This window comes from Bactrocera dorsalis, chromosome 3 (genome assembly GCF_023373825.1).
Source record: "Bactrocera dorsalis isolate Fly_Bdor chromosome 3, ASM2337382v1, whole genome shotgun sequence".
Classification (NCBI taxonomy): domain Eukaryota; kingdom Metazoa; phylum Arthropoda; class Insecta; order Diptera; family Tephritidae; genus Bactrocera; species Bactrocera dorsalis.
In genome coordinates, this window is record NC_064305.1 from 52204464 (window position 1) to 52230001 (window position 25538).

Below are 25538 nucleotides of genomic sequence, written 5' to 3' on the forward strand. Positions count from 1 at the left end.
ACCTTCAAAATCACATGTATTTTTCATTGCAGAAATCACCAATTTTAATTCAAATATATGACACATACAAAAATACAAGTGCAAGTTTTATCATCAGGGTCACGCGAGAGTACGAAACGAGCTTTCAAAGCGGTGGTAGAGCACCGCAACTGGCCGCAGAGGCCGTCTAAGCCCACTGACCGCCTTGTTAAATGGAGCTTGATTTAATTAATGCCGCGGTGGAGTTGCTCATTCACCACGCACTGACATTTGCCGTTGCATGCTTTGTGGGAAGCTGCAATGTAGGGGCTGTGGTATCACATACAGCGGCCAAAGCGGCGCGCAGGGGACAATGTCAAGTGGAATGTGATTTACTTCCGCTCCCTTGGGACTTATTCGGGGCTTGTAAATATTTAGTTTTATATTTCATGCGAATTTTTGTACGCAGTTTGCTACAGTTTCTCACTGAAGGAACTTACTAACAGTATACAGAGTTTTTGTGGTATGCGATATGTTTGAAAATCACAGGCTGGATGCAAATACTTTTGTTTTACTTTTCATTAGATGCATGCACCTACATATATACGAGTACAAATACAAGTACTTCACTTGCATACGCTGGTTATGTGCTACATATAGTAGTAGTAAAATGTTGACAACCCTAAAAAAAAAAAAGATGACAGTTTAGGCTTAGTTAAAATGAGGCATTAGACGATAGAATATCGTGCCATAATTACTTAACAATATTCAAAAAATAAATGTATCCACAACTGTTTGGTTTGGATTTTGGGCCGTCAGATTTCTTTTTACAAACGGAAGATTAAATACTATGTTTTCAATTAAATTCCAATTTTGCGTTGATTTTGGGACACCCTTTATAAACATAAATAAGTATGTGAAATTCATTATCCTTTGTTGAGCGCGTAATCTTTCATGGGGCTCACGATGACTGCCTCATGACTATTCACTAAAAGGGCACTTTTGTTTGTATTTCCATAATTTTACAATTGCGAACATTGCGTAAAAACATTTTGTGTTTTTGCTCGTTGCGGGTTTTGTGTTCTTCTGCGTCCGCTTTCGTCAATTGCGGTTTGCTCCATTTCCTTTACTTTTCCGCTCTTTCTTCAAACATTTACTACACACTTACACACAATCAATTTTCAGCGCAGGTTTTGTGGTCTGTCCTTTCTTTCCTCTTGCATCGCCCGCTTTTCCAAGCTCTGAGATACATAAATACACAATATCCTTTGTTGGCATTTCGTGTCGCCAGGAATTAACCCTGAATGAAGTAAGTACTCTGAGACTCATTTTAAGCTCATAAACATTTAGAATTGCTTTGTCGATTTGATGCCAGTCCTTTCGAGAAATGATTTTGCTGTGTAACACACTCACTCACCCCCCCTCAAGTTAACGTCAGCTACAGTGGAAAATTGTCCTACATATGTACAAAATGTAGTGCCCAGGTTTTATTGCTTTTTAATGGCAACGTTGGTTTTTTTGGCTTGAATGGCTTTGTAATAGTTTTTTTTTAAGAAATTCAAAAGTCCTTTACCCAATTAACACGATATTATGCATGAGGTATAAGGAAGATGGGGGTATTTCTGGGCTTTAAGTTATATGATGGTAATCTGAACTAAAAATTCAATGTATAATGCAGTTAATTTGTTTAACAGACAATATTTTATAATTCCATGCAAAAACGACCTTATACAGTGCTATAATCCTCTGCTCAGGAAAATTTACTAAAAGAGAAAATGCTTATATTTATACTCTTGCAACCAGTTGCTGCAGAGTATCATAGTTTAGTAAAAAGTTGAAATCCGGATGACTGTCTGTCTGTCCGTCCATCTGTGCAAGCTGTAACTTGAGTAAAAATTTAGATATCTTGATGAAACTTAATATGGGGGTCCTTAGTACATAACAATATGAGTTTGTAGATGGGCGTAATCGGACCACTGTCACGCCCACAAAACGACAATAACCGAAAATTTATAAATTACCGGAATAAGGCACTAAATTAAGATATAAAACTGTAGTTTGGCACAAGGGATCGAAATAGCAAGGGCCACCTTGGGGTAAATAATTTTGAAACAATGAGCGTAGCTCCGCCCTCTAACAAGTTTAATTTACATATCTCCTAAACCACTAAAGCTACAACAACCAAATGGGCTAAGCTCGAATACTATAGGGTGATTTTTTAAGAGCTTGATAACTTTTTTTTTAAAAAAAACGCATAAAATTTGCAAAATCTCATCGGTTCTTTATTTGAAACGTTAGATTGGTTCATGACATTTACTTTTTGAAGATAATTTCATTTAAATGTTGACCGCGGCTGCGTCTTAGGTGGTCCATTCGGAAAGTCCAATTTTGGGCAACTTTTTCGAGCATTTCGGCCGGAATAGCCCGAATTTCTTCGGAAATGTTGTCTTCCAAAGCTGGAATAGTTGCTGGCTTATTTCTGTACACTTTAGACTTGACGTAGCCCCACAAAAAATAGTCTAAAGGCGTTAAATCGCATGATCTTGGTGGCCAACTTACGGGTCCATTTCTTGAGATGAATTGTTGTCCGAAGTTTTCCCTCAAAATGGCCATAGAATCGCGAGCTGTGTGGCATGTAGCGCCATCTTGTTGAAACCACATGTCAACCAAGTTCAGTTCTTCCATTTTTGGCAACAAAAAGTTTGTTAGCATCGAACGATAGCGATCGCCATTCACCGTAACGTTGCGTCCAACAGCATCTTTGAAAAAATACGGTCCAATGATTCCACCAGCGTACAAACCACACCAAACAGTGCATTTTTCGGGATGCATGGGCAGTTCTTGAACGGCTTCTGGTTGCTCTTCACCCCAAATGCGGCAATTTTGCTTATTTACGTAGCCATTCAACCAGAAATGAGCCTCATCGCTGAACAAAACACGCGCGCGAAACACATTTCGAACCGAACACTGATTTTGGTAATAAAATTCAATGATTTGCAAGCGTTGCTCGTTAGTAAGTCTATTCATGATGAAATGTCAAAGCATACTGAGCATCTTTCTCTTTGACACCATGTCTGAAATCCCACGTGATCTGTCAAATACTAATGCATGAAAATCCTAACCTCAAAAAAATCACCCGTTATAAGAACTTCTACCGAGAGTGTGAAAATGGATGATATGGGAATATAACCCTGCGCTCTCTTCATATAACGATACTGTTAAAAACTACTAAAAGCGCAATAAACCAATCGCTAATTAAGCCATAGACATTAAAATTTACCTACGAGATTGTATGAGAGGTCTTTATGAGATCCGGTATAAAAATTGGGCGATGGTCATGGCATTGCCCACTTTTTGGTGAAATCCCATATCTCGAGATCCGGTCTACTATACAATGTAAAAATAGGGGGAAATCGAACTACAACTATCCCAACTTCCCATAAATCACAAATTAAAATTCCATTTGATTCTTTCAGTTTTCAATATACAAATAAAGAAGTAATTAATTACATACAATTTTGCAGTAATAATTCCCTTAAAGGAAGCCATCTTATGACTCTAAATTATCCAAATCCAACCAAAACTGCCCAAGCCCCTAGATACTGAATACATACATATGTGGACCCCAATATCGGTAGTTGACGAGCGAATATATCATTCAATGTGTGAGATATATACAGTACTTGTCCAATAAATTACGAACGAAGTAAAAAATAGTTCTAACTTTAATCATTAATAAAAACATAAATATTTGGCTAATTTTAGAAAAAAATTATTTTTTATAAGCTATATACATTAAACTTAAATTATTAGATTGTTGTATTGAATAATATTCAATATTTTGTCGCCATATATATTTATATATATTTTTGTTTTTTTGCTCTCGTTCGTAATTTATTGGACAAGTACTGTAGTTGCAATTTAGGGATAATATTCCTCTGGCAATGGTGTGTCTGTATGTTAAAAATGGGTTGAATCGTTCCAATACTGCCCTTAGCCGCCATATATGTACATAACATAAAGTTTTTCGAATTCCCAAGTGACGACATACAAGTATATCGGTTAATATGTTAGTTATCTCAGTGAAAATGAGGGAGCATGTCTTACTCATAACAGTGTATCTTTGTGCCTAAAATAAATAAAATTTGACAAAAACTTCACATAGCCCCTATATAACTAATATCAGGCTTTTCGAACATCCGGCTGACTTTACTCTATATGGTTGATTTTTTAGTTAATAGTATGTTGTATTGGGAAATATAGAAACAAACTTTATGTGTCTATCAATATATGAGTTATTTATAGCACATATACATATGTATATATAAAATTGCTGGGATATCGATCGTCTGATTTACGTTTTACACCCAAAACTATTGCCCCGTCTTTGATTCTTGCAAGTCGTAAGAGTATAAAATGTTCGGTTGCATCCGAACTTAGCCCTTTCTTACTTGTTTTATATATAGTTTGTATCTAAGCAATAAATACAATGTTTATTTATATTGTATTAATTTATTTTAATAACTATAACTTTTCCTTTCCAGATATCAGTTTTCGGTTCTTCCGAGATGTTTATTCCTTAACGTCGCGATTGAAAGAAGTAAATGTGTTCACACAATGGAATATAGTTTTATATGTGCATGGATATACTTTCATGCTTTCAGAACACAAAAAATCTAAAATTTTCTTTAACGTGAATTCGCACGCCAAATACGAGCAAAGCAGCGTAATGATTTAATTAATAAACGTTTGAAAAGACTGGGTTAACAGACGGACTCTCGAACTCTTTTGTCCTTCTTTACCGCCAAATTCTCTTTTGGTGTCGTATATTACTATCCCCATAGCTGTTTTTCGAAATCTGCGCAGAAGATACAATTAAATTTTTATTTGAAAATCATTAAGACTCCTTTGTACATATGTATGTATGTATATTTATTTCAGTGAATACATAAGTGTGAGATCCTTTTAATCCACTTGACCTTGAACTTTTAGAGTCTGCTAAAGTAAAACAAAATTATGTAAAACTAAGAAAGGAAGAGTCGAATTCGGGTAGTGTCAAATACTAAACAACTTGATCATAAGCCTTGACGGTATGAATTTAGAAATATTAAAGCTCCACACCGATGAGGTGAAGGTTTTCAATTTTTCTTCCTCATAAAAAATAAAAAAAAAAACATTTAAGGTTTGTTATTTTGTTTATACCCTTGAATTATTTATATAATATCTACAAGATCTTCCAAAGTAAAGAGGACTTAAAAAAAATAGAACAAATGGTTTTTTTCAGCAAAATCAATTTATTTCATTCAAAATTCAAATCAATTTATTTGATTTCAATGATGATTTCGGCTGATTTTTGGTGAACTCACGCACAGTTTCGATGGAATTTCCGGCGATCACGGATTTTGATTGGCCCACATGTTGATCGTCATTTATGTACGAGGTGTGTTCAAAAAGTATCACGATTTTTTTGTTTTTTCAAAAATTATTTATTTATTCATGAATATCTATTTTGTCCCCTTCAAAGTAATCCCCATGAGATATTATACACTTGTGCCAACGGTTTTTCCAATCTTCGAAGCACTTGAAAAAATAATTTTTTTATCTTTTGCAGCTCCTCCTTCGATGCCGTCTTTATCTCGTCAAGAGAAGCGTAACGTCGTCCTTTCATGGGCCTCTTCAGTTTAGGGAACAAGAAAAAGTCACAGGGGGCCAGATCTGAGGAATACGGTGGCTGCGGCATCATTAGTGTGTTGTTTTTGGCCAAAAAGTCGCGCACAAGCAACGATGTGTGTGAGCAGGGGCGTTATCGTGGTGCAAAAGCCAATTTTTGTTCTTCCACAAATTCGGGCATTTCTGGCGGATTGCTTCGCGCAAATTGCGCATAACTTGCAGGTAATATTCCTTATTGACCGTTCTTCCCTGTGGCAAGAATTCATGATGCACCACGCCCCTGCAATCGAAGAAAACTGTCAGTTACGATTCGCGATACTTTTTGAACACACCTCGTATGTCCTCACGACCACTTTGAAAACGCTGAAACCACTCGTGCACTCTGCTACTGGATAGGCAATCTTCGCCATAAATTTGTTTCATCAATTGTAACGTTTCGGTAAAAGTTTTACCAATTTTCAAACAAACTTTAATTTGGCTCTTTGTTCGAAGCTCATTTTCGCACCGATAACACCAACATACTGACACTTAAAACGCAATAATTTCACTTCCAATCGATGAAATGTCATGAAATTTCACTGGACAATCGATAAAGATAGCAGATTCTAACACACCAGTCGACATATAGATGGTGCCACTAGGGGGCGCTAGATTCAAAAAGCCCTGTTTAATTTGGAACGCCCTTGTATTACATATAATAAAAGAAAAATATTTGGTAAATATTTGTTAAAAATATGAGATACAAATTAGGGAATTGATAAATATATTACGATAATTAAATTAAGCACGAATTGTTTATTTACATTTTTTTACTACGAAATAAATTTACATTTATTTGCATAATTTTATATTTAATTTAATACGAAGTTCTGTTACTTTTTGTTTAGTGACTATATTTTTTTCATTTAAGAAAAGGAAACTCCGTGGAAATTGCGAATTGTAATGCACTATAATGGATTTATCTTCAAGATATTAAATATAATATATATTCACTTCACCGCACAGTAGTTAACAATATTAAATGAACTACATAAAAAATTAGACTAAGTAAACTGCAGTTCGGAACACTTCGATAAATTATCTAATTATCTTCGGTTCCCAATTTCAATTTGTAATATATATTGAATAATATTTGTAATATTACTATATTATAAGCAAATTATAAATTTTCATGCTATTACGAAGAATGCTACATTCTCATAAATCTCAAATAAACTTCGTACGAATAACACTTTAGAGTACGCCAATATGACCAAAAATTGCCCAAATCCAACTAAAACTGTTCAAGCCCCTAGGTGCCGAATATTTTGAACTCAGTACCTATAGTTGACTTTTTACCACAAGTAACGGTCAATATGTAAGATATACCAGTATAATTGAAATTCATAGGAAATCCTTTACTGGCAATGGTATGTCTATCTGTCAAAAAAGGGTTTAATCGGGTCAATACTTTCCTTAGCTCTGACTTTATATTGCATATGTTGGCCAACATGAGAATTATCTCAACGAAAATGAGGTAATTTACTGATAACAGTGTTTCTTTGAGCGCAATATGAATGAAATTGGGTGAAAACTTGACCTATCTCCCATAAAACAAACATCCGGATGACTTTACTCCATATGATTGGCGATCTTACTGAATCTCAAGGAACATTTTATTAGTTGTGGCATGTTAATAGTATGTAGTATTGGCAAATATAGATAAATGTTTTCGAATTCGCCATAAGGTTTGATAAAAAAAAAACGAAATCAATATACATATGTAGTATATATGTATGTATAAATAATTGATGTGTTTAGTTCTGGCATTTGCTTTGGGCAATTGAGAAATGGAATTTTTTTCGCGTAAGCCAGTTTTTTATCACAGTTGCTGCATGATTGCAGTCGTTATGGTGCATAAAGATCCAATTTACTGCAATAACAGCTCAAATACATACATATATGGCTCATTTGTATTCCTTAATATATCAAGATAAACAAATTTATCCATATTCCCTTCTATCTTTCCTAGTGGCCCAACTCTACGTTATACCGCCTTTTGGTATATCTTATCTATAAGATCCAAACCGGTTTAATTTAGTATCGTCCGTAAAAAGTATCTTTTTCCAAAAATTTAAATCTTTTCATTTGCGACTATGTATAAGCCAATTGCAAACGCTCCGTAATATTCTTTTTCGACAATAGCGGTTTTCTTTCTGCTCATACCCCCAAACAAATTATTTTCATTTAAAAGTCTTCGCGCTGGTTTACTTTACGGTGCCTTACGAATTATGTCTTGGGTTAACAGATTGGGATCACTCTTAACCTTTTTGATGCAGTCTACACCATTTTTCTGGAACATTTTACTATATTAGCAATTTTTACTTGATTTGTACCGTTTTTTTTGAAGGTCCCCCAATAATTAATCATTTTTAAAAATATTTTCCTTTTGCCATTTTATTAAAGTTTGTAATAATATTGACTAATAAATGTAACTTCACAACCTAGAGCAGTTATTTGTTAAACCAAACACAACTGATGGTCGAAAACTATAACTGCGCTAAATCTTTGCCCATTGAATGTTTGACGACATAACAAATTAACAACATCAGGATGGAAATGATAACGGATATTTTCCTACGCACTTAAAAAGGCGTGAGAAACCTTATTGATATTCTAATAATAAATTTAGCAAATGCATATCGTTCTCTTACCAGTAACGGTTACTTTTCTAGTAATGAATGGATGACTAATTTTCTGTCCACAGCAAATTTTAAACTGGCTTTTAAATAAAAATTCTAACTAGCTTTGACAACAAAGTTTTGTAATACAACGCTGTAATAAAGCCGGTTTGGATGTATGGTATTCAACTGTGGGGTAAGACCCATGCGATTAACATTGACAAAATACAGAGGTTCCAGGCTTCAATCTTGTAATCAAACTTGCTTGAAAAGGAGAAATCTGCAAGCCTTATAAAGAGCATCGTATTAGTAACGAGTAAGGATGAGCGAAGTTCGGCTACAATCGAACATTTTATACTCTTGCAACTTGCAAGAATCAGAGCCATGGAAATACTTAAAGATGTAAAATCAATCATATAGAGTAAAGTCAGGCGGAAGTTCGAAAATTTGTATACTACGTATATGGGGGCTAAGGAAAGTATTAGACCGATTCAACAAAAGCTCAACCACAACCTTGAGCTTGCTTAGTTTTAATTAAATTTCAGAAAGCAGTAGCAGATTCAATAAATAATGAAATGACAGTGTTACGTTATGTATGCATTTCTGAGGATTGAGACTCAAACTGCAAAATTTTATTTTTATGCTCTTGCAACCAGTTGCTACAGGATATTATAGTTTCGTTCACCTAACGGTTGTACGTATTACTTAAAACTAAACGAGATAGATATAGGGTTATATATATATATATATATATATTAGGGTGTGTCATTCTGAGGCAACCTTTTTTTTCAACTGAAAAACAGGCTCAAAACTTTCGAAAATGTGTAAAAAAAAGTCACTCAAAAGATGAGTTCTTAATATTAATATTAAGAGGTGCCTATTTCAAATTTTCTGTTTTCCATATAAATTACATGGAAAAAATATCATTTTTTTGTGGTCATTATATTTTTACCAAGATGCTATGGGAGGCGGTGTGAAAATTGGACGATGGGGGTGGCGCCCACTTTCTGTTGGAATTCCATGTCTCGGGACCCCACCAACCAATTTCGACAAAATTTAGTACAAGGCATTCTTATTATATTTTTATGTCAACAACCACGTCTACTTCCTATATAGCACAATTTTAAATTCCACTTGAATCGTTCAGCTTCCATGACCAAATTTTGTTTAAATCCAATAAAAACTGTTCAAGCTCCTAGGTACCGAATATTTAGACCCTTGTACCTCGAAAATGTCGGTCAATGTGTGATATATATAACAGAAATTCCTTCTCTTATAATGGTATGTCTGTATGTCAAAAATGGGTTGAATCGGACCAATAGTTCCCTTAGCCTCCATATGCTTAATACCTATAAAGATTTTCGAACTTCCGGGTGTCTTTGTAATGCAATCCTTTGTGCCAAATTTCACTTTAATATCTTAGATTATGGCTTAGTTATGACACTTTATAGGTTTTCGGTTACCGCCATTTTGTGGGCGTGGCAGTGGGCCGATTTTGCCCATCTTCGAACTTAACCTTCTTATGGTGCCAAGAAATACGTGTACCAAGTTTCATCATGATATCTCAATTGTTACTCAAGTTACAGCTTGCACGGACGGAACCACGGACGGACAGACAGACATCCGGATTTCAACTCTACTCGTCACCCTGATCACTTTGGTATATATAACGCTATATCTGATTCTTTTAGTTTTAGGACTTACAAACAACCGTTATGTGAATAAAATTATAATACTCTCCTTAGCAACTGTGTTGCGAGAATATAAAAATGTGAATTCTTTTAAAGGATAGATAAATGCAGGTATTGAATGAAGAAATAAACAAATTTTCATTTTTGACAAAATGGCGGGAATTTGAAAAAAAATTTTCGTTTTTGATGAAAATTTTCGCACTAAATTGTCAAAAAAAAAAAAAAAAATTTTTCATCTTATTCCTTCGTTTAATACCTGAAGAATGTATCTAAAAATATTGTGTTAATATTTCAGCCCGATTAGTTGAGCCATCTCTGAGAAATCTTGCTCATCGACTCTGAACTGACAGTTTTGAGATAAACGCGTTTAAAGTTTCAGAAGTAGGTTACGCATACGTAAATTTTGCTTTTTTTAACTTACATCCTTAGCTTCCAGTAAGTCCAGCTGGTGTTGTCGTCGAGCCATTCTTTCTTCGCGCGTGCTCCCTAGCGCTTTCGCGTCGGAAATCATCACACGCTCTGCGTCCTTTTCTGAGCATAATCATGAGCTGCGGGGCTTAATGAAAGCCCTAATGCACTCATAATGTGTAGCAATGATGTTGTACCTTCAATATATGTTGCAGCAGCAACAACCTTAGAGCCACATGGAACAACATTCGGACTTATTTTCCAGATTAGCTGATTGTAACTCTCATTATTATTTTGTGTGAATCCACCTAAACACCTTTCCAATAAATTTACGTTGCTAAAGTTTTCATAAATTGGATATATAGCTTTGGCAACATCAGCTGGTAAAGCTGGATAATCATGGGTGTAAGAAGATAATGTATCTGTTGCTAGCGCTTGCTGCCAAGTGCACCATGAACCTCCTCCACTTGGGTACATTTCGTGTTAAGGATTCTCATCGTTCGAACAACAGTGATAATAAGTTCCCAAAATTGCATTATACATACTGTCCACAGAATCATAATTTCTTTTTATTGCCAAACCGTAATAAACTGTCAGCTTATCTATTAGCTTAGCTGTGAGTTTACCTTTCCCAGAAAGTACTTTTTTATTAATTGTTTTTCCGTCTTTTTCCATTGGTTCAGTCGTATTTTTTACTAGGTCGCGGAGTTGTGAGCCCATCCTCTTTTGAACATGTCCGATACATTCTTTTTTAACAATTTCATAGTTATTATAAGCAGCAGCTTTCAGTAACCCAGAATATGTTTTTGAATCGCCATCACCTACAAGGTCTGTCGCACAAAAAAAATAACTTTTTAAATATAACTGTTTCTGGTGGCGCCACCTATTGGTTGAAATAAAAAGTTTGATCTCTTGTTGACATTTCGTAAAAGTTTTAAGACAATAGGATAACTACAATCGATGTTATCGATCAAAAAGTCACAGCAGCTTTTGGTCATCGGTCGTAAAATGCATTTTGAACAAAGAGCAAACATTAAATTTTATTTTATACTTGGGAAAACGTTTACTGAAACATTTCAAATGATGAAAAATGTTTATGGTGATCAGTGTCTATCCCGTAGTAATGTGCATGAGTGGTTTAAGCGATTCCAAAAAGGTCATGAGGACGAGAGCCATCAAATAAAGACAATGCTGATTTGTTTTTTTCGATTCCGAGGGTACTGTACACCTAGAGTTCGTCCCACCTGGCCAAATGATTAATGTCGTGTTTTACCTTGGTGTTAAGAAGCGTCTTTTGTCACGCATTCGTCGTGCTCGACCACAATACCGTGAGGCAGGGTCCTGGCGCCTGTTGCACGATAATGCGCCGTGTCATCGGTCGACGCTTGTCGCTGATTTTTTGACAAAAACTCCATATAAACCATTAATCACTCACCCTACTCACCTGATTTGTGAGTTTTGTGATTTTTACCTATTTAGAAAACTTCATTTGCCCATGAAAGGACACTGGTTTCAGGACATTTCAGCTATCCAAAAGGCGACGACCGATATCCTCAAGAGCATTCCGAAAAATGACCTTAAACACTAATTTGAAATGCTAATTGACCGGGCTAAACGCTGTATCGAAGCACAAGGAAACTACTTTGAATAAAAAAAACAACTCTTGAAAAATATTACCTTTTTTTTGCTTTTTTTAACAGTACTGTTTCTTTTGCGACAGACCTTGTAGTTTTTATAACGAACTTGGAATTATTCGATAGAACGCTTGAACATTTCAATAACAGAATCGACTTCCATTTTACCTGCAGAGCCCTCGTGATTTGCAGCACAAGTTTTTTATGTTCATCGTACCACTCAGTATACTCTTCAGTATCTTTTTTAGGTTTCAAACCTCACACTACTTGCAGTAAGAACTTTTCACAGCTATATCAATGATTTTTCCAGTATAATATCCAATTAATGATGTCACTCCATATAAAGAAGAATGCCCTCGTTTCTTCCAGGTTCCGTCACCCGAAACTGTTAATTCTGCATCACATTGATCACCTTGGTTTCCAGGAGTCGCTTCTCTTTCCTCCGTACAGGCTTTTTCAAACAGTTTTTCAGCTGCTACTTTCACACAAGAATGAGTGTTTTGTGTTAAAAAAGCAGGCATATCCATCAAGCCACAAAATTTTGCTGCGCCTTTTAATCCTAATCCCAGAGTTCTCATCACAAATATAAATCTTCTGTTTATTTCGTAAGAATGCTTGACAAAAGGGCTGGAGTTTATCACACGATTCTCACACTTATCACACAGTACAACGATTTTGAAACCGAGTCCACGGGTAGAAGCAGTTTCAAATTTTATGTTTCCCCTACAAGACTTACCTTGCACATATTCACTTATCGCAGCAAATACTGTAATGAAGTTTAAAATTCTATATTCAATCGAAGGATCACGTGAAACTAAAATCTCTTTCTGCATTTTGAATTTTTTAGCAGACACCTTTCGCAAATTTATCCAATTTTATTGGATACATACACGCGCACATTCGATAAACGCACCGAACGATTCGATGAAAAGAAAGTTATTGGTAAGTGTGCAGACCAAGACTTGTGAGGTTATAAATATGATGTGAAATGAAATTATTTCGAAAATTAAATTCATTTTACAGATAATATTTGGAGTACTTGCAGTTATCAACTGAAGCAAAAGGAAAAGAAAAGACAATTATGCTTTTACGTCCGCATTGGAAAAAAAATTCCCTTGCTTTGTACAGGGCAAAACCGAGCAAGAAGTGAAGTGTGAAGTTTGTTCTTGTTCCCTTTCTTTTGCTCATGGCGGTGGGTACCCTTTATAATTTCTCCTCTAAGATCAATAATACTTGTTTTTCATGCTGTATACAGTATGACATGAAAAAAGTATTGTTGATGTATATAAATTCTTGAATGTGTCTTGTACGAGTATTGTAGTTGATTGAATGCACGCTTTTCTGTCTTCTTAATCTTTTTCTATGAACCGTGATAATTTGAATTTTAAATGATGCATTATGCATGATAAATGAAATTTGCCAGCTGATAGTTGGAATGTTTCAATTGTTTTAGGAGTTTATGATTTAAGAAAACACTTCAGCTCAGAGAACACACAAAAAAACGTGAGAACCTTTTCAACATCGCAATCCTTGGATACTTTCATGCTCATAAAATTATCTCCAACGGCACTTGGACTGCAGAAGGAACTCTGACATTCCACACTGTAAAACACCACTCTAGTTATAATGTAATGGATTGTACTGCACCTCTTCTTCGTACGTTAATCTATGAATAATCTTAAATAGCCAAACAATTGTCTTGTGCGAGAACAAAAACTGAGGCTATAATTAATTTTGGTTCCACGCGCGATATACGATGTACAAAAAGCTTTAGAAGGAATTCAGCTCATAAGTTTGAGCACAGATGCTTCTAATCATGGTCATCATAAGCTTTTCCCCATTGTTACTCATGACTTTGATTTTGAAAATGGGGGTATTCAAGTGAAATTGCTGGATTTACAAGAAACAAATAACGAGAAGGCTGCAACGATTACAAATTTGATTCAAAGCGTTCTCGAGACAAATTTGATTGAAAAATTGACAGCTTTTGTAGCAGATAACGCTCCAATCAATTTTGGTGGCTTGAATCGCAAGGGGTCTAACAATGTGTTGGCCCTACTCAAAGAAAAAGTAAATTCTCATGTCATTGGTGTTGAGTGCCCTGCTCATATTCTTCATAATTGTGCCCAGCATGGATTAGATCAATTCGAAAAATATGATATTGATTCCCTCGTTTTTAAACTATTCAAGCATTTCTCAGTGTACACTGTCAAAACAGCTGAATTGAAAGAATTCTGTGAGTTCGTTGATGTTCAATATCAACCTTTACTTTCACACAGCAAGACTCGATGGCTTAGTTTGTTTCCTGCAGTGGAACGAATTCTCATACTGTTCCCTGCATTAAAAGCTTACTTTTTATCAATCGAAAAACCTCCAAAATTTATGGAAAATTTCTTTTCTGATGGTTTGGCTGAAAGCTACATATCTTTTGTTTGTCCACTCACTTATGCTCATTTTTCAATGTAAAATAGCATCAATAGAAAGCGAAGGCAACAGTGTTCTTGAAATTAATTCAATCATTGAATCCGTTGCTAATTCCTTGCGCGAGAGCATCAAGCACAAGTTTTTGCCTCTTACTCTACTTTCAAATCTTGACACTTTGAAATCAGAAGGAAAAGAAAAGGAATGCCTTGATTTCCATGAAAGAACCGTCAGTGTTTATCAGGAAGCTCTTGAATACTTGTTGTAATGGACTTCATCTTTGTCCGAATTAAAAGCATCAAAAGAAGTTGGATATGAAGAAGTTGTGCAAACAATGCAGTTTCTTGAGTCAAAAAATTTTCATATCCATGAAGAGAAGATAAGTGATCAATTGGTGAATTTGAACAATTTTATAGAAAAGAAAAAAGAGAATGACGAGGATTCTATACAATTTTTTTTCACAAACTTCAAATGACCAGATTTGTGCATTTTTTAAAGCGAATTCAAACATTGATTCTTTTTCTCAAATTTTGGAAATTTCGGATTGACTTCAAATTTTCAGAGAATATACTCAAATATATATAAATTCCAAAAATTCTAACTGCGTATAACCCCTTAAGCAGCTGCTATAAAAAACTTATTGACAGATCGCGCTCATATTTGGACAATACAATACATCTTCAAGCCACAATTTGTCAGCTCTTTCAGTGCATTTGTTTTTAAAAATATTAATGTATACACTCTGATTGATAACTGACTCTCTAAATGGTTCTATAAAAGTTTCCAACGCAAATACAGCCATACTTGCTCACACCACTATGCCGCTTCTTCCAGTTGATTCCAAATACACAGAATTTACTCTAGACTGATCAAACGAGATCAATTCGTCTAGAAATGTTTCAGAACTATTTTCCGCTGTCCAACAGAAACCTCTTTGCCCTTCTGCTCCATGCTGTTGTACTCCGAAATGTGATGCAAAAATTAGACAAAAGTGTTCAATATCAATTGCCCGATGGCAAGCCTACAAAATAAACTTTGGCAGTCTGCAATGTGTGTAGAAATTGAATCTCACGATATCAACGGCACTTGGGAACTATCAGTCCTGCCTATGGGAAAGAAAGCCATTCCGTCGAAATGGGTTTTCAAAAGAAAGGTAAATGCAGACAGAGATCCTGTGCGTTATAAAGCAAGGCTTGTGGTGAAAGGATTCAACCAGAAACAGCACAACGATTATGACGAGACATTCGCACCAGTTGTGCGATATATTATGTGTACATCAATTCGGTTTTTGCTTGCTTTTGCGGTGAAATATAATCTTACTGTTTACCAAATGGATGCTGTAAGTGCTTTTTTACATGGCGACCTTAAAGAAGAGATTTATATGACTCAGCCGAGTGCCTTTGATGATGGATCCAGTCACGTCTGCAAGCTGCGAAAATCGTTATATGGTCTGAGCCAATCTAGTTGTGTCTGGAACATAAAGCTCAATTCAACGCTAGTTAGTTTCGGCTTGCAGCGCAGCAACGTCGACCAATGCGTGTATTTTCTTGTCGCTGACAAAAAAATTCTATTCGTCGCTGTTTACGTGGATGATGTCATCCTATTCGCCAACGATACAAAGCTGCTGAACAAACTAAAAAATAAGCTCTCTGAAACTTTCATAATGAAAGATCTAGGTGCAGCATCATCGGTTTTGGGTATGCGTCAAAATCTCAAAGAAGGAACTCTGAAGATCGACCAATCTTCCTACATTGCCAATGTAATTCGACGTTTCGGAATGGAGGAATGCAATCCTGTAAGCACACCCCTCGACGTTAACCAAAAGCTGTCCGCGGAGATATGCCCAACTAATGATGATGAAAAAGGGAAATGGCTACTGTTCCCTATAAGCAAGCTATTGGATGTCTGCTGTTTGCCGCTCAGGTCACGCGCCCTGATATATGCTTTGCTGTCAACTTGTTAAGCCGATACAGCACGAACCCAGGGAAGGTACATTGGACTGCAGTAAAGCGGGTCATGCGCTATCTCCAGGAAACTATTGACAAGGGCTTAGTGTATAAGAGTAGTCCTGATGAAATCGTTAGTTTTTGCGACGCTGACTGGGAAAATGATGTAAGTGATCGCCGCGCAACAACTGGCTATGTTTTTTTCTTTTCAGAATGCTGCCATTTCGTGGGCTACTAAAAGGCAACGTACTGTAACCTTATCATCTACTGAAGCCGAATTAATGTCATTGGTGGCTGGTACACAATAATCAATCTGACTTAAGCGATTTGAAAAGGAGTTAGTGCCCAAAGCTTCGAAATCTATGACCTTATTCTACGATAACAAGAGCGCTATACACATAGCTGAAAATAACTCATACTCAAGTAGAACGAAGCATGTAGACATCTTATCAAAATTCATCAAAGAAAAGGTTGAAGATGGCCAAATTAAGTTATACCATATTGCCACCGATAAAATGATGGCCGATATTTTTACGAGAGCATTATCTGCGCCAAAAACAAAACAACTGTCAAATGAATTTGGCTTAAAGTAATTTATTCTCGTTTTATTATTAGTAAAATATTTTCTCTTACTCATAACTGAATTGTATTACTTTTTCAAATTTATTTTCTTATAATTTTGTAATTAACATAAATATTCAATTTAGGGAAGGTGTTGAAAAGAAAATTGTACATTTATAATCTTACGAAACACCCTGTATATTGCTTAGACTTACAGATGTCATAATGAATAGAAGCTAAGTTCATTATTTAATAAACTTCCTCCCTTCTTCCGTTTTATACTGTCGCCAAGTCAACACGCGTTTTACTCTCCTAACACATTGTTGACAAGATCAATGCATTCCACGCTGCTACAAAACGCTATACACAGACTCTTGCGTGCGCTTTTCGTATCATTAATTCAAAATTTAAAACTAAAATATAAATTAAAAGGTTCTGGAAATAATACATTATTAAAGAAAATAATGGTTTCAATATATTTTTAATTACTGAAGCAATCATCTTCTTGATCTAGCAAGTAACCTAAAGTTCAGAATTAATTTTAAATCCTACAATAATACAATTAATAATTCATATAACAAAACATGATTTAAATTCTCATTTGAAATCGTTTTGAATTTCAATTGTAAAAGCTTTATTCTATTTGGAGCAGTAAAATGCAAATTAGTATTTATATTTTACACCGTATGCCGCTGACTTAAACATTTTAAACAACCAGTAAGTTTGAAATAAAATTTCGAGACATAAATGAAAAATTAAATGTCCAACTCGATTAGCCAAAGACATGCTTGTAGTCTATGAGTCCCTTCTCCTGCCTTAATCTTAGAAAAAAGTAACAAATGTATGAGTCCCTTCTCCTGCCTTAATCTTAGAAAAAAGTAACTTAACCCTTACCTCTCCAACGTTTCCACAGCAGTGCTTCTATCCTCGGCTTTCGCTTCCAGTGTCTAGGAGCATCTCATTATTGGCATCTCTTAAACTAAGCCCATTGAAACTTGAACAGTTTTCTAGCTCATTGCACTGTACTGAGTGTAGTACATTTTGATTGACGACATTTATTCGCTTAATGCCATTGGCAGCTTCATCGCCGCCTCTGGCAACCAAGTTGTAACTATCTTGATCAACACCGCCGAATTCTCTTGCATTGCAATTAACTTCAGGGCAAGTGAAATTGGGCTGTCGTTGCTCCTGGAAACAACTAGACCCTTTTTGATGTTGCCGTTGCTGTATTGTCGATATTTCATTGCCAGTCATCGTATTATCACTGTAGCAATTAGCATACATTACTAGCTCAACCGAATTGTTAAGCACGTTCGTTGTGTCCTCATCGTACTCATCTGAGTTAGACACTTCAGAGAGGCTGTCCGAATCATCGCAATCGAAGTAGCTGCTCTATAAATGAAAAAAATACTTTAAATTTAATATTCTTCTCACCACAAAAAGATTAAATTGACTTAGTAAAAATGTGAAAAATACAATAAAGGAATTGTTTAATGATCTATGTGGAAAACAGATTGACATTAACTTTTTTTGGTAAAGAACATTATATTATATACTAAATTATACCATACACATTGAAATATTTGAAATAGTAGGACAAATGGATAAAAATTAAATAAATTTGATAAAAATATCGGGTTATTCAATGGGGATGATATGATTTCTAAGTGTCGTTTTGGCCATTTTTAATATGTAATGATCTGTAAGTTTCTTCCATTGTATTCAGTAATGTATACAATTTCGTCCGGGGAAGATATACGCAAGAACAACGTTCCAAATTATTCATGAATAACCAGTACATTCAAATAAATTGACAGTTCTGTGTCGTTTTTGGTCTGGTGGAATTTCTCTTCAAGCTTTAAAAGTCAATATTCAACGTGCTATTCATGAAAACGACTTGATTTTTCTGAATAAATCATATAACTCTTATTGGAAAACACCGTACATACAGTCATTGTCAGAGAAATGGAAGTCTTTGAAAATAAATTTTTCAAATCCGTTTTCAGTTTTATTCCTAGTATATTTGTTATTCTTACAAATGTTCATTACTAATTTGCAGTCGTAAAAAAATACGTTATTTTACTTGTAGTTGTTAAATACAAGCAAATCATTTAAATGGCCAGAAATTTGCTTTGTACTCTTCAAAAGGGGATGACTTTTGATCCTTATAAAAAGGCGAAAATCGAACTGATTCCCAAAATTTTGAATTGTTCGAGGAAAATAAAAATACTTGTATAACGCCATAACTTTGGAACTCCATTTAAAATTTATGGAGCAATAATAAGAAGCAGATTACTATTTATATATGTATATACTCGTACTTGTACGAGGGCTGTCCGATAAATAACCGACCTAACCATGATGCACGCGACTTTTTCAAAATTTTTATTTTTTTTTCTACATAGTCTCCTTGTTACTCCACACATTTCTCCCAGCGATGCTCCCATCTCTGCAACCCTTCTCCAAATAGTACTTGGCGTCTTTGTCAGCAAAATACGAGTTCACGAAAGAGATTGCCTCCTCATTTGACGAAAATCTCTGGCCGCCGAGCGCAGTTTTAAGTTGAGGAAATAAAAAAAAGTCGCTTGGTGCTAGATCCGGTGAATAAGGTGGATGGTCTAGCAGTTCGAACCACAATTCGTGGATTTTCGTCATGGCGACTGTTGAGGTGTGAGATGGTGCGTTGTCTTGATGGAAAAAGACTTTCTTTTTTTGCAAATGTGTCCGATTTTTCGAAATTTCTTCCTTTAGCTTATCCAATAATGATGCGTAGAATGCTCCTGTTATAGTTTTTCCTTTTCAAGATAGTCGATAAAAATAATTCCATGGCTGTCCCAAAAAACACTGGCCATCACTTTCCTAGCCGAATACACAGCTTTAGGTTTTTTCGGGGCTGGTTCCCCCTTTTTAATCCACTGTTTAGATTGGTTTCGGGCATATAATGATGAATCCAAGTTTCGTCTACAGTTATCAATCGGCGCCAAAACTCGGTCTTATTGCCTCTAAACTGAGGCAACAGAGCGCTGGAAATGTTCATGCGCGCACGTTTGTGGTCTAGCGTAAGCAAACGCGGCACCCAACGCGCGGATAGCTTTCTCATGCCCAAATCTTGGTTTAATATGTGACAAACAGTTTCTTTTGACATCTTCATAATCTCAGCTATTTCCCTAACTTTAATCCGGCGGTCGTCTAGTACCAATTGATGAACTTTAGCGATGTTATCGTTAGTGGTTACAGTTTTTGGACGCCCAGGACGTTCATCATCTTCCAAGCTCCTGCGACCACGTTTAAATTCAGCTGCCTACGTTTACGGTGGTAAACGATGGTGCAGAGTCACCATACACAGAGTCCAACTCATCTTTGATTTGTGAAGGCGTATTGCCTTTCAAAAATAAAAATATAATTACAGCTCGATATTCAATTTTTTCCATTTTGGGGAAATCACCGAAATAGACTAACAAAAACGACTGTCAACAGATAATTGCGCAAGATAAATTTCTGAAATTTTGGCGAGTAGCTATTATAATATGCACAATTTGAAGTAGAAACTTTTTTTTCAGATGTGCCGCTAGCTTCACGTTAAGGTCGGTTATTTATCGGACAGCCCTCGTATATTTTGAACAGTTAATAATGATTTACAAGAAATAGTGTTTCGATCAAAACTACGTAATTTAATATTTAATAATTGAAAAATATTTGGAATATAACACGGCAACACACTATAACAGGTTTGAGTAGTTTTTGAGGCATTTGAAGGTTTTAGAATTAGGCAATCCGACTGAATGCCTACTTTATGCCGTTAGTTTGCGTTAGTTTTAGGGAACAATTTAGGATTACTTACTTGAGAACACAAAAAAAACTTTGAAATTAAATTTGTTCAAACGAATTAATACGAATTAATTAAACCAAAATATTTAATATTTAATTTGTTTTTATTTACTATTTATTACAATATTTTTTAATAAGTGCGTGTTTTTTTTATCAAAGTGGCATGAATATTTTTCAAAAGTTATAAATTTTTTTGTAAAATAGGTGCACAGTTTGGCATTTGCTTAAGACGTAGATTGCTTCGGCCGGTCCTTTCTCAAAGTGTGCTATTTTACAGTCCATGACTGTAGCTTCCTGGTTGAAGCTCGTGAAATATTGCTATACGCCTAACACGGTATTATTATAGAATTAAATTTTACCATATGTGCTTATCCCATAAACTATCTGAATTCATTATCTTAATTAATCATAATTTTTCAAAACTAATACGAAAGACGTGACAACCAGCAAAGCTGAACCAAATTTTTAACTATCCTAATACCATGTTCAGACCAACACTTAATCACACGATTTCGGCTGTTGAGTGGCTTATCCTACTAATCCTATAAATTTATCAAAACTTCGCTATACTAAAATGACAGTTCAAAATCACTTCATCGAAGTGATTTGAAACTGATCCACGCTAAATCTCTCGGTGCGACTCTGATTTTGCGCCATCTACTTGTCAGTATTGGAAATCTATGACAGCTGATTTATTCACTACAAAGAGAAAAAAATGTAAACAATCAAATTTTTTTAAAGTAATGAATCTAATTTCACCCGAAAATCGACTTTACAAATGAAAAAATGCATTATATGGAAAATATTTAAAAGAAGACGTCTTTTATTTCAAAATACTATATGACAATCTTTTCTTTTGATAAATATTAAGCGATGCGAATTCTTGAATGGCGAAAACAGCCGTTTTTCATCTTTCCAACGGCAGTACGAACGGGCTGATTAGTGAAGGGCTTATATGTAATCTAATCCCTTTAAATTTTCGGTTCAAAGATGGTATAAACTACAAATATTTCGTACTAGATCATCAATTATACTAGAAACGGAGGCAAATTTGAATATTATATCCGCATTCTGAGAGACATTAATAACATCGCTTTAAAGTGGGCATCTCGGCAATGCGAGGTACCTTCATTGCACTAATAGACTAAGGTTTTTCTAGTATCAACGTAGTAAATTTCACATATCATTGCTATAAACAAATACTAGATTTATTCTACACTGCGTTATCATAATTGATAAGCAAGAAATTAAGTGGCCACTTTTGGCGCTGTAAATCTGCTTCCGACAGCAAATTACTTATTAAAAGGGAGTAAATTTATAGTATATTCTTCTAAGTATATACGTAAGCACTTGTACATAGTGTTCCATATCTAATGTCCCACTCTGACTTACCTGACATTCGAGGCATCGGCAGTTATCACAAAGTGTGCAAGGTAACCCAAGCAGATCGGCTGCTTCCTTGTAAAGCTCGTAATTGCTTTTTTGTTGGTGGGTTGACTTCAACACCTCTAGTTGTTGTGGGGCTTGGTGTTGTTGATTGTTGCTATCACCACTTCCGCTCCAATTATTCGATTGGTTCTGCTGTTGATGTTTCTTTCTCCCGCTACCCGTTGCATTTGGCTCCATTTTTCCATTCCAGTAATGCTTGACGATGTTGTTGAATGGCCCACAAGTTGCTATTGCGGCCATTGAAGCGGTTAGTGTAGTTGACTCAGCGGTATTTGATTCCTTCACACTTGAGTTGGTACGGAATTCAGTAGGTGTACTGGAACCGGTAAATTCGACACGAATATTGTGGCTGGTATAAAATGAAGTTAAGAGGAAATAATAATAAATTAGAACTTCTAGTTTTAGGAGAGAATGGAAGCTGAAGGTATTACAGTTAAAGGTATATTTTTTAAAATATAATAATAGAATATAGATCAATGGCATTTGAAATACATTCTGTTGAGAATAAAGGCGAGATGAATTGAGCTCATTAGGAAAGTCAGTAATAGAACTTAATTATTCAATAGCAAACTCACTTATTTTGGTATTCGTTCTCCAAAATGCATTCGTCGCCGGTTTTCCATTTTTCTTCCTCAATGAATTTTCGGAATTTCGTTTTTTTTGCGATTAGGGAAGGTTTTAAATTAATATTCTTTTTCTTATTGTTGTTATTAGATTTGTTTTTGCAAGTATTTTGCATCGAGTTCGTGTCTGTGCATGCACCAGCTGCTCTTCCGCAATAGCAATTGGTATGCAGTGAATGAAGACTGTCACAACCACCGGCATTTGTTACAGAACTGCAATTGAAGAATTTTTGAAATACATCCGCAGATGTCAAGCATGTCGGTGCTGTCGTTACAGGATTTCCGATTGCTTCCGGAACGTCACAAAACTTTCCAAAATGTCGCAGTTTATACTGCGTTGGCCGAGTAGCCACAGAACAACTGCGAGGGCCAGAACTCGTAAGCGATGCGTGTTGACAATGTGACTGGTTTTTACTGATCACGTCATTCGGCTCGATCAAATTTAGGCGGGCAAAGTTCTAAGAAAGCGAAAACGAATTATTAACAACGATTATAAATGAAATAGTTTGCTGCATAGGATGAGTTTGATAAAGTGAAAATTTGATAGAAATATCATTACAAAAAACGAACGTAATTTTCGACTTCTTTAAGTTTTCTGGCGTTTGCATATTTGAGCAGTAACATATTTTTAACTTACCTCATAACATCGGTAATTAGAATTGAGCACGTATACGGAATTTGGATTTGAGCTCTGAAAAATTATGTCGTCCATTATGACACCTGGAATGGAAAAATACAGCATTTCTAATAAGGATATATACATATATATTTATATACATACATATAAACAATAAATTATTTTTTTAATACTTTGTCGTGAATTTAAATTATTAATCCCGAAAAACCCGCCCTTAAGTTATAATCTGTTCTGTTTTTATATATCTACAGGGTAGGCCATTTAAAGTTGACCCATCTGGCAACGCTGTAACTTTTAACAGCGCTGACAAATCGGCTAATGTCCTACCGCGTTAGAAGCGTCATTCGAAGACAATTTATACCATGGAACAGTACACTCCAAAAGAACGCGCTGAAATTGTTCAGCTTTATATTCAAAATAACTTTTCAATTGTGTTAACTCAACGTGCGTTTCGCTAAAAAAATAAAGTGAAAAGTGCTCCAGTTAAGAACACAATTAAGTCTTTATACGCAAAATTTGTGAACACCGGTAATCTCAGTAATGCCAGTCATGCATCCAGACAACGCACAAGACGTTCTGATGAAAATATCGAAGCTGTACGAGCCAGTATTGAGGAGACTCCATCGACATCGAGTTATCGCCGCTCTCAGGAATTAGACATCTCTCGCACCACTCTCCGACGCATAATTCATAAAGATTTGAAGATGTTTCCATATAAAATTCAAATGGCACAAAAACTAAACCCAGCTGATTATCCGCGACGCCTTAATTTTGGCAAATGGGCCATCGGGCGATTGATATCGAAAAATGGTGATGTTGACTGGCCACCGAGATCACCAGATTTGACGCCACCAGACTTTTATTTGTGGGGTTATTTGAAATCCAAGGTATACACTAATAAGCCAAAGACCTTAGCTCAACTGAAAGCCAACATTCGACGTGAAACAGCCGCCATATCATCCGAAACATTGGCCAAAGTCATGGAAAATGTCGAAAAAAGAGTGCATTTAGCTGTCAAAGCTAAAGGTGCCCATTTACGCGATCTAATTTTTAAATATTAGCTGAAACAAATCCCCTTGGACCAAAATAAATTATTTTTGAAATGAACAAAAAACATTGTTTTCTTTTGTTCTTTTTTTTTAGAAACAAATGGGTCAACTTTAAATGGCCTACCCTGTATGTATATAATAGTTATATTAATTAATTCGGGAATGAAAACGTCTACAATAATCGTCTCTGTTTGAATGCAATTGTTAATAATATTTTTCTTTTCATTAAATGTTTAAATTTTCATTAGAATAAATTATTGAACACTATTAAAAGACATTCTAGACCTAATTAGATTTTTCAACACTAGTTACCGAAGAAGTACAATTTACATAATTCATTTTTTATTACAAGATACAGCTTTGAGTGTGTAAAAACAGTCAAACGTTGATATTTTGAAAATATGTAGGAATGCATTCATATGGATATAAAATTCAGAAATTAGAGATTTTATAACTATTGTGAAAGAAGTTACGGATTTCAAAAATTCTAAATATTTTATATCGATAAAATCCCGTTATATTAATTGCTTCTTGATTTGTGTACTGGAAACTGAACGAATCAAATGGAATTTAAAATTGTGCTCTACGGGAAGTAGTCGTTGTTATTGTCCGAATTCGCTCATTTTCACAACGTGAAAATATGAGTTTTATATGTTAATTATGGCATTTTATAGGTTTTTGGTTAATGGCGATTTGTGGGCGTGACAGTGGTCCAATTACGCCCATCTACGAATTCGATTTTTTTTTGTACTAAGAAACCTACATACCAAGTTTCATCAATATATCTCAATTTTTACTCAAGTTACAGCTTGCACGGACGGACGGACAGACAGACAATCAACCGGATTTCACCCTTTCTCGTCACCCTGTTCAATTATATATTTATAACCCTATCTATCTGGTTTAGTTTTAGGTGATACGTGCAACCGTTAGGTGAACAAAACTAAGTATAATATACGTACATAGCTTGTAGCAACTGGTTGCAAGTGTATAAAAAAGCTTT

General features: G+C 35.3%; 1 protein-coding gene across 9 annotated transcripts in view; it reads right to left on the bottom strand.

Annotated features, from left to right (window-relative positions):
* Window positions 1-25538, bottom strand: part of LOC105225365 (uncharacterized) — an 86951-nt gene that overhangs the window by 12712 nt on the left and 48701 nt on the right. For all 9 annotated transcript variants that reach the window (XM_029549830.2, XM_011203785.4, XM_019989917.3 and 6 more), the window contains 4 exons: window positions 23487-23569; window positions 22802-23307; window positions 22170-22575; window positions 17844-18341 (listed from right to left, as the gene is read on the bottom strand). In XM_029549830.2, the coding sequence (XP_029405690.2) occupies window positions 17871-18341; window positions 22170-22575; window positions 22802-23307; window positions 23487-23561 (1458 nt within the window). In that variant the 5' untranslated portion in view covers window positions 23562-23569 and the 3' untranslated portion in view covers window positions 17844-17870. The remainder of the gene's footprint in view (window positions 1-17843; window positions 18342-22169; window positions 22576-22801; window positions 23308-23486; window positions 23570-25538) is intronic.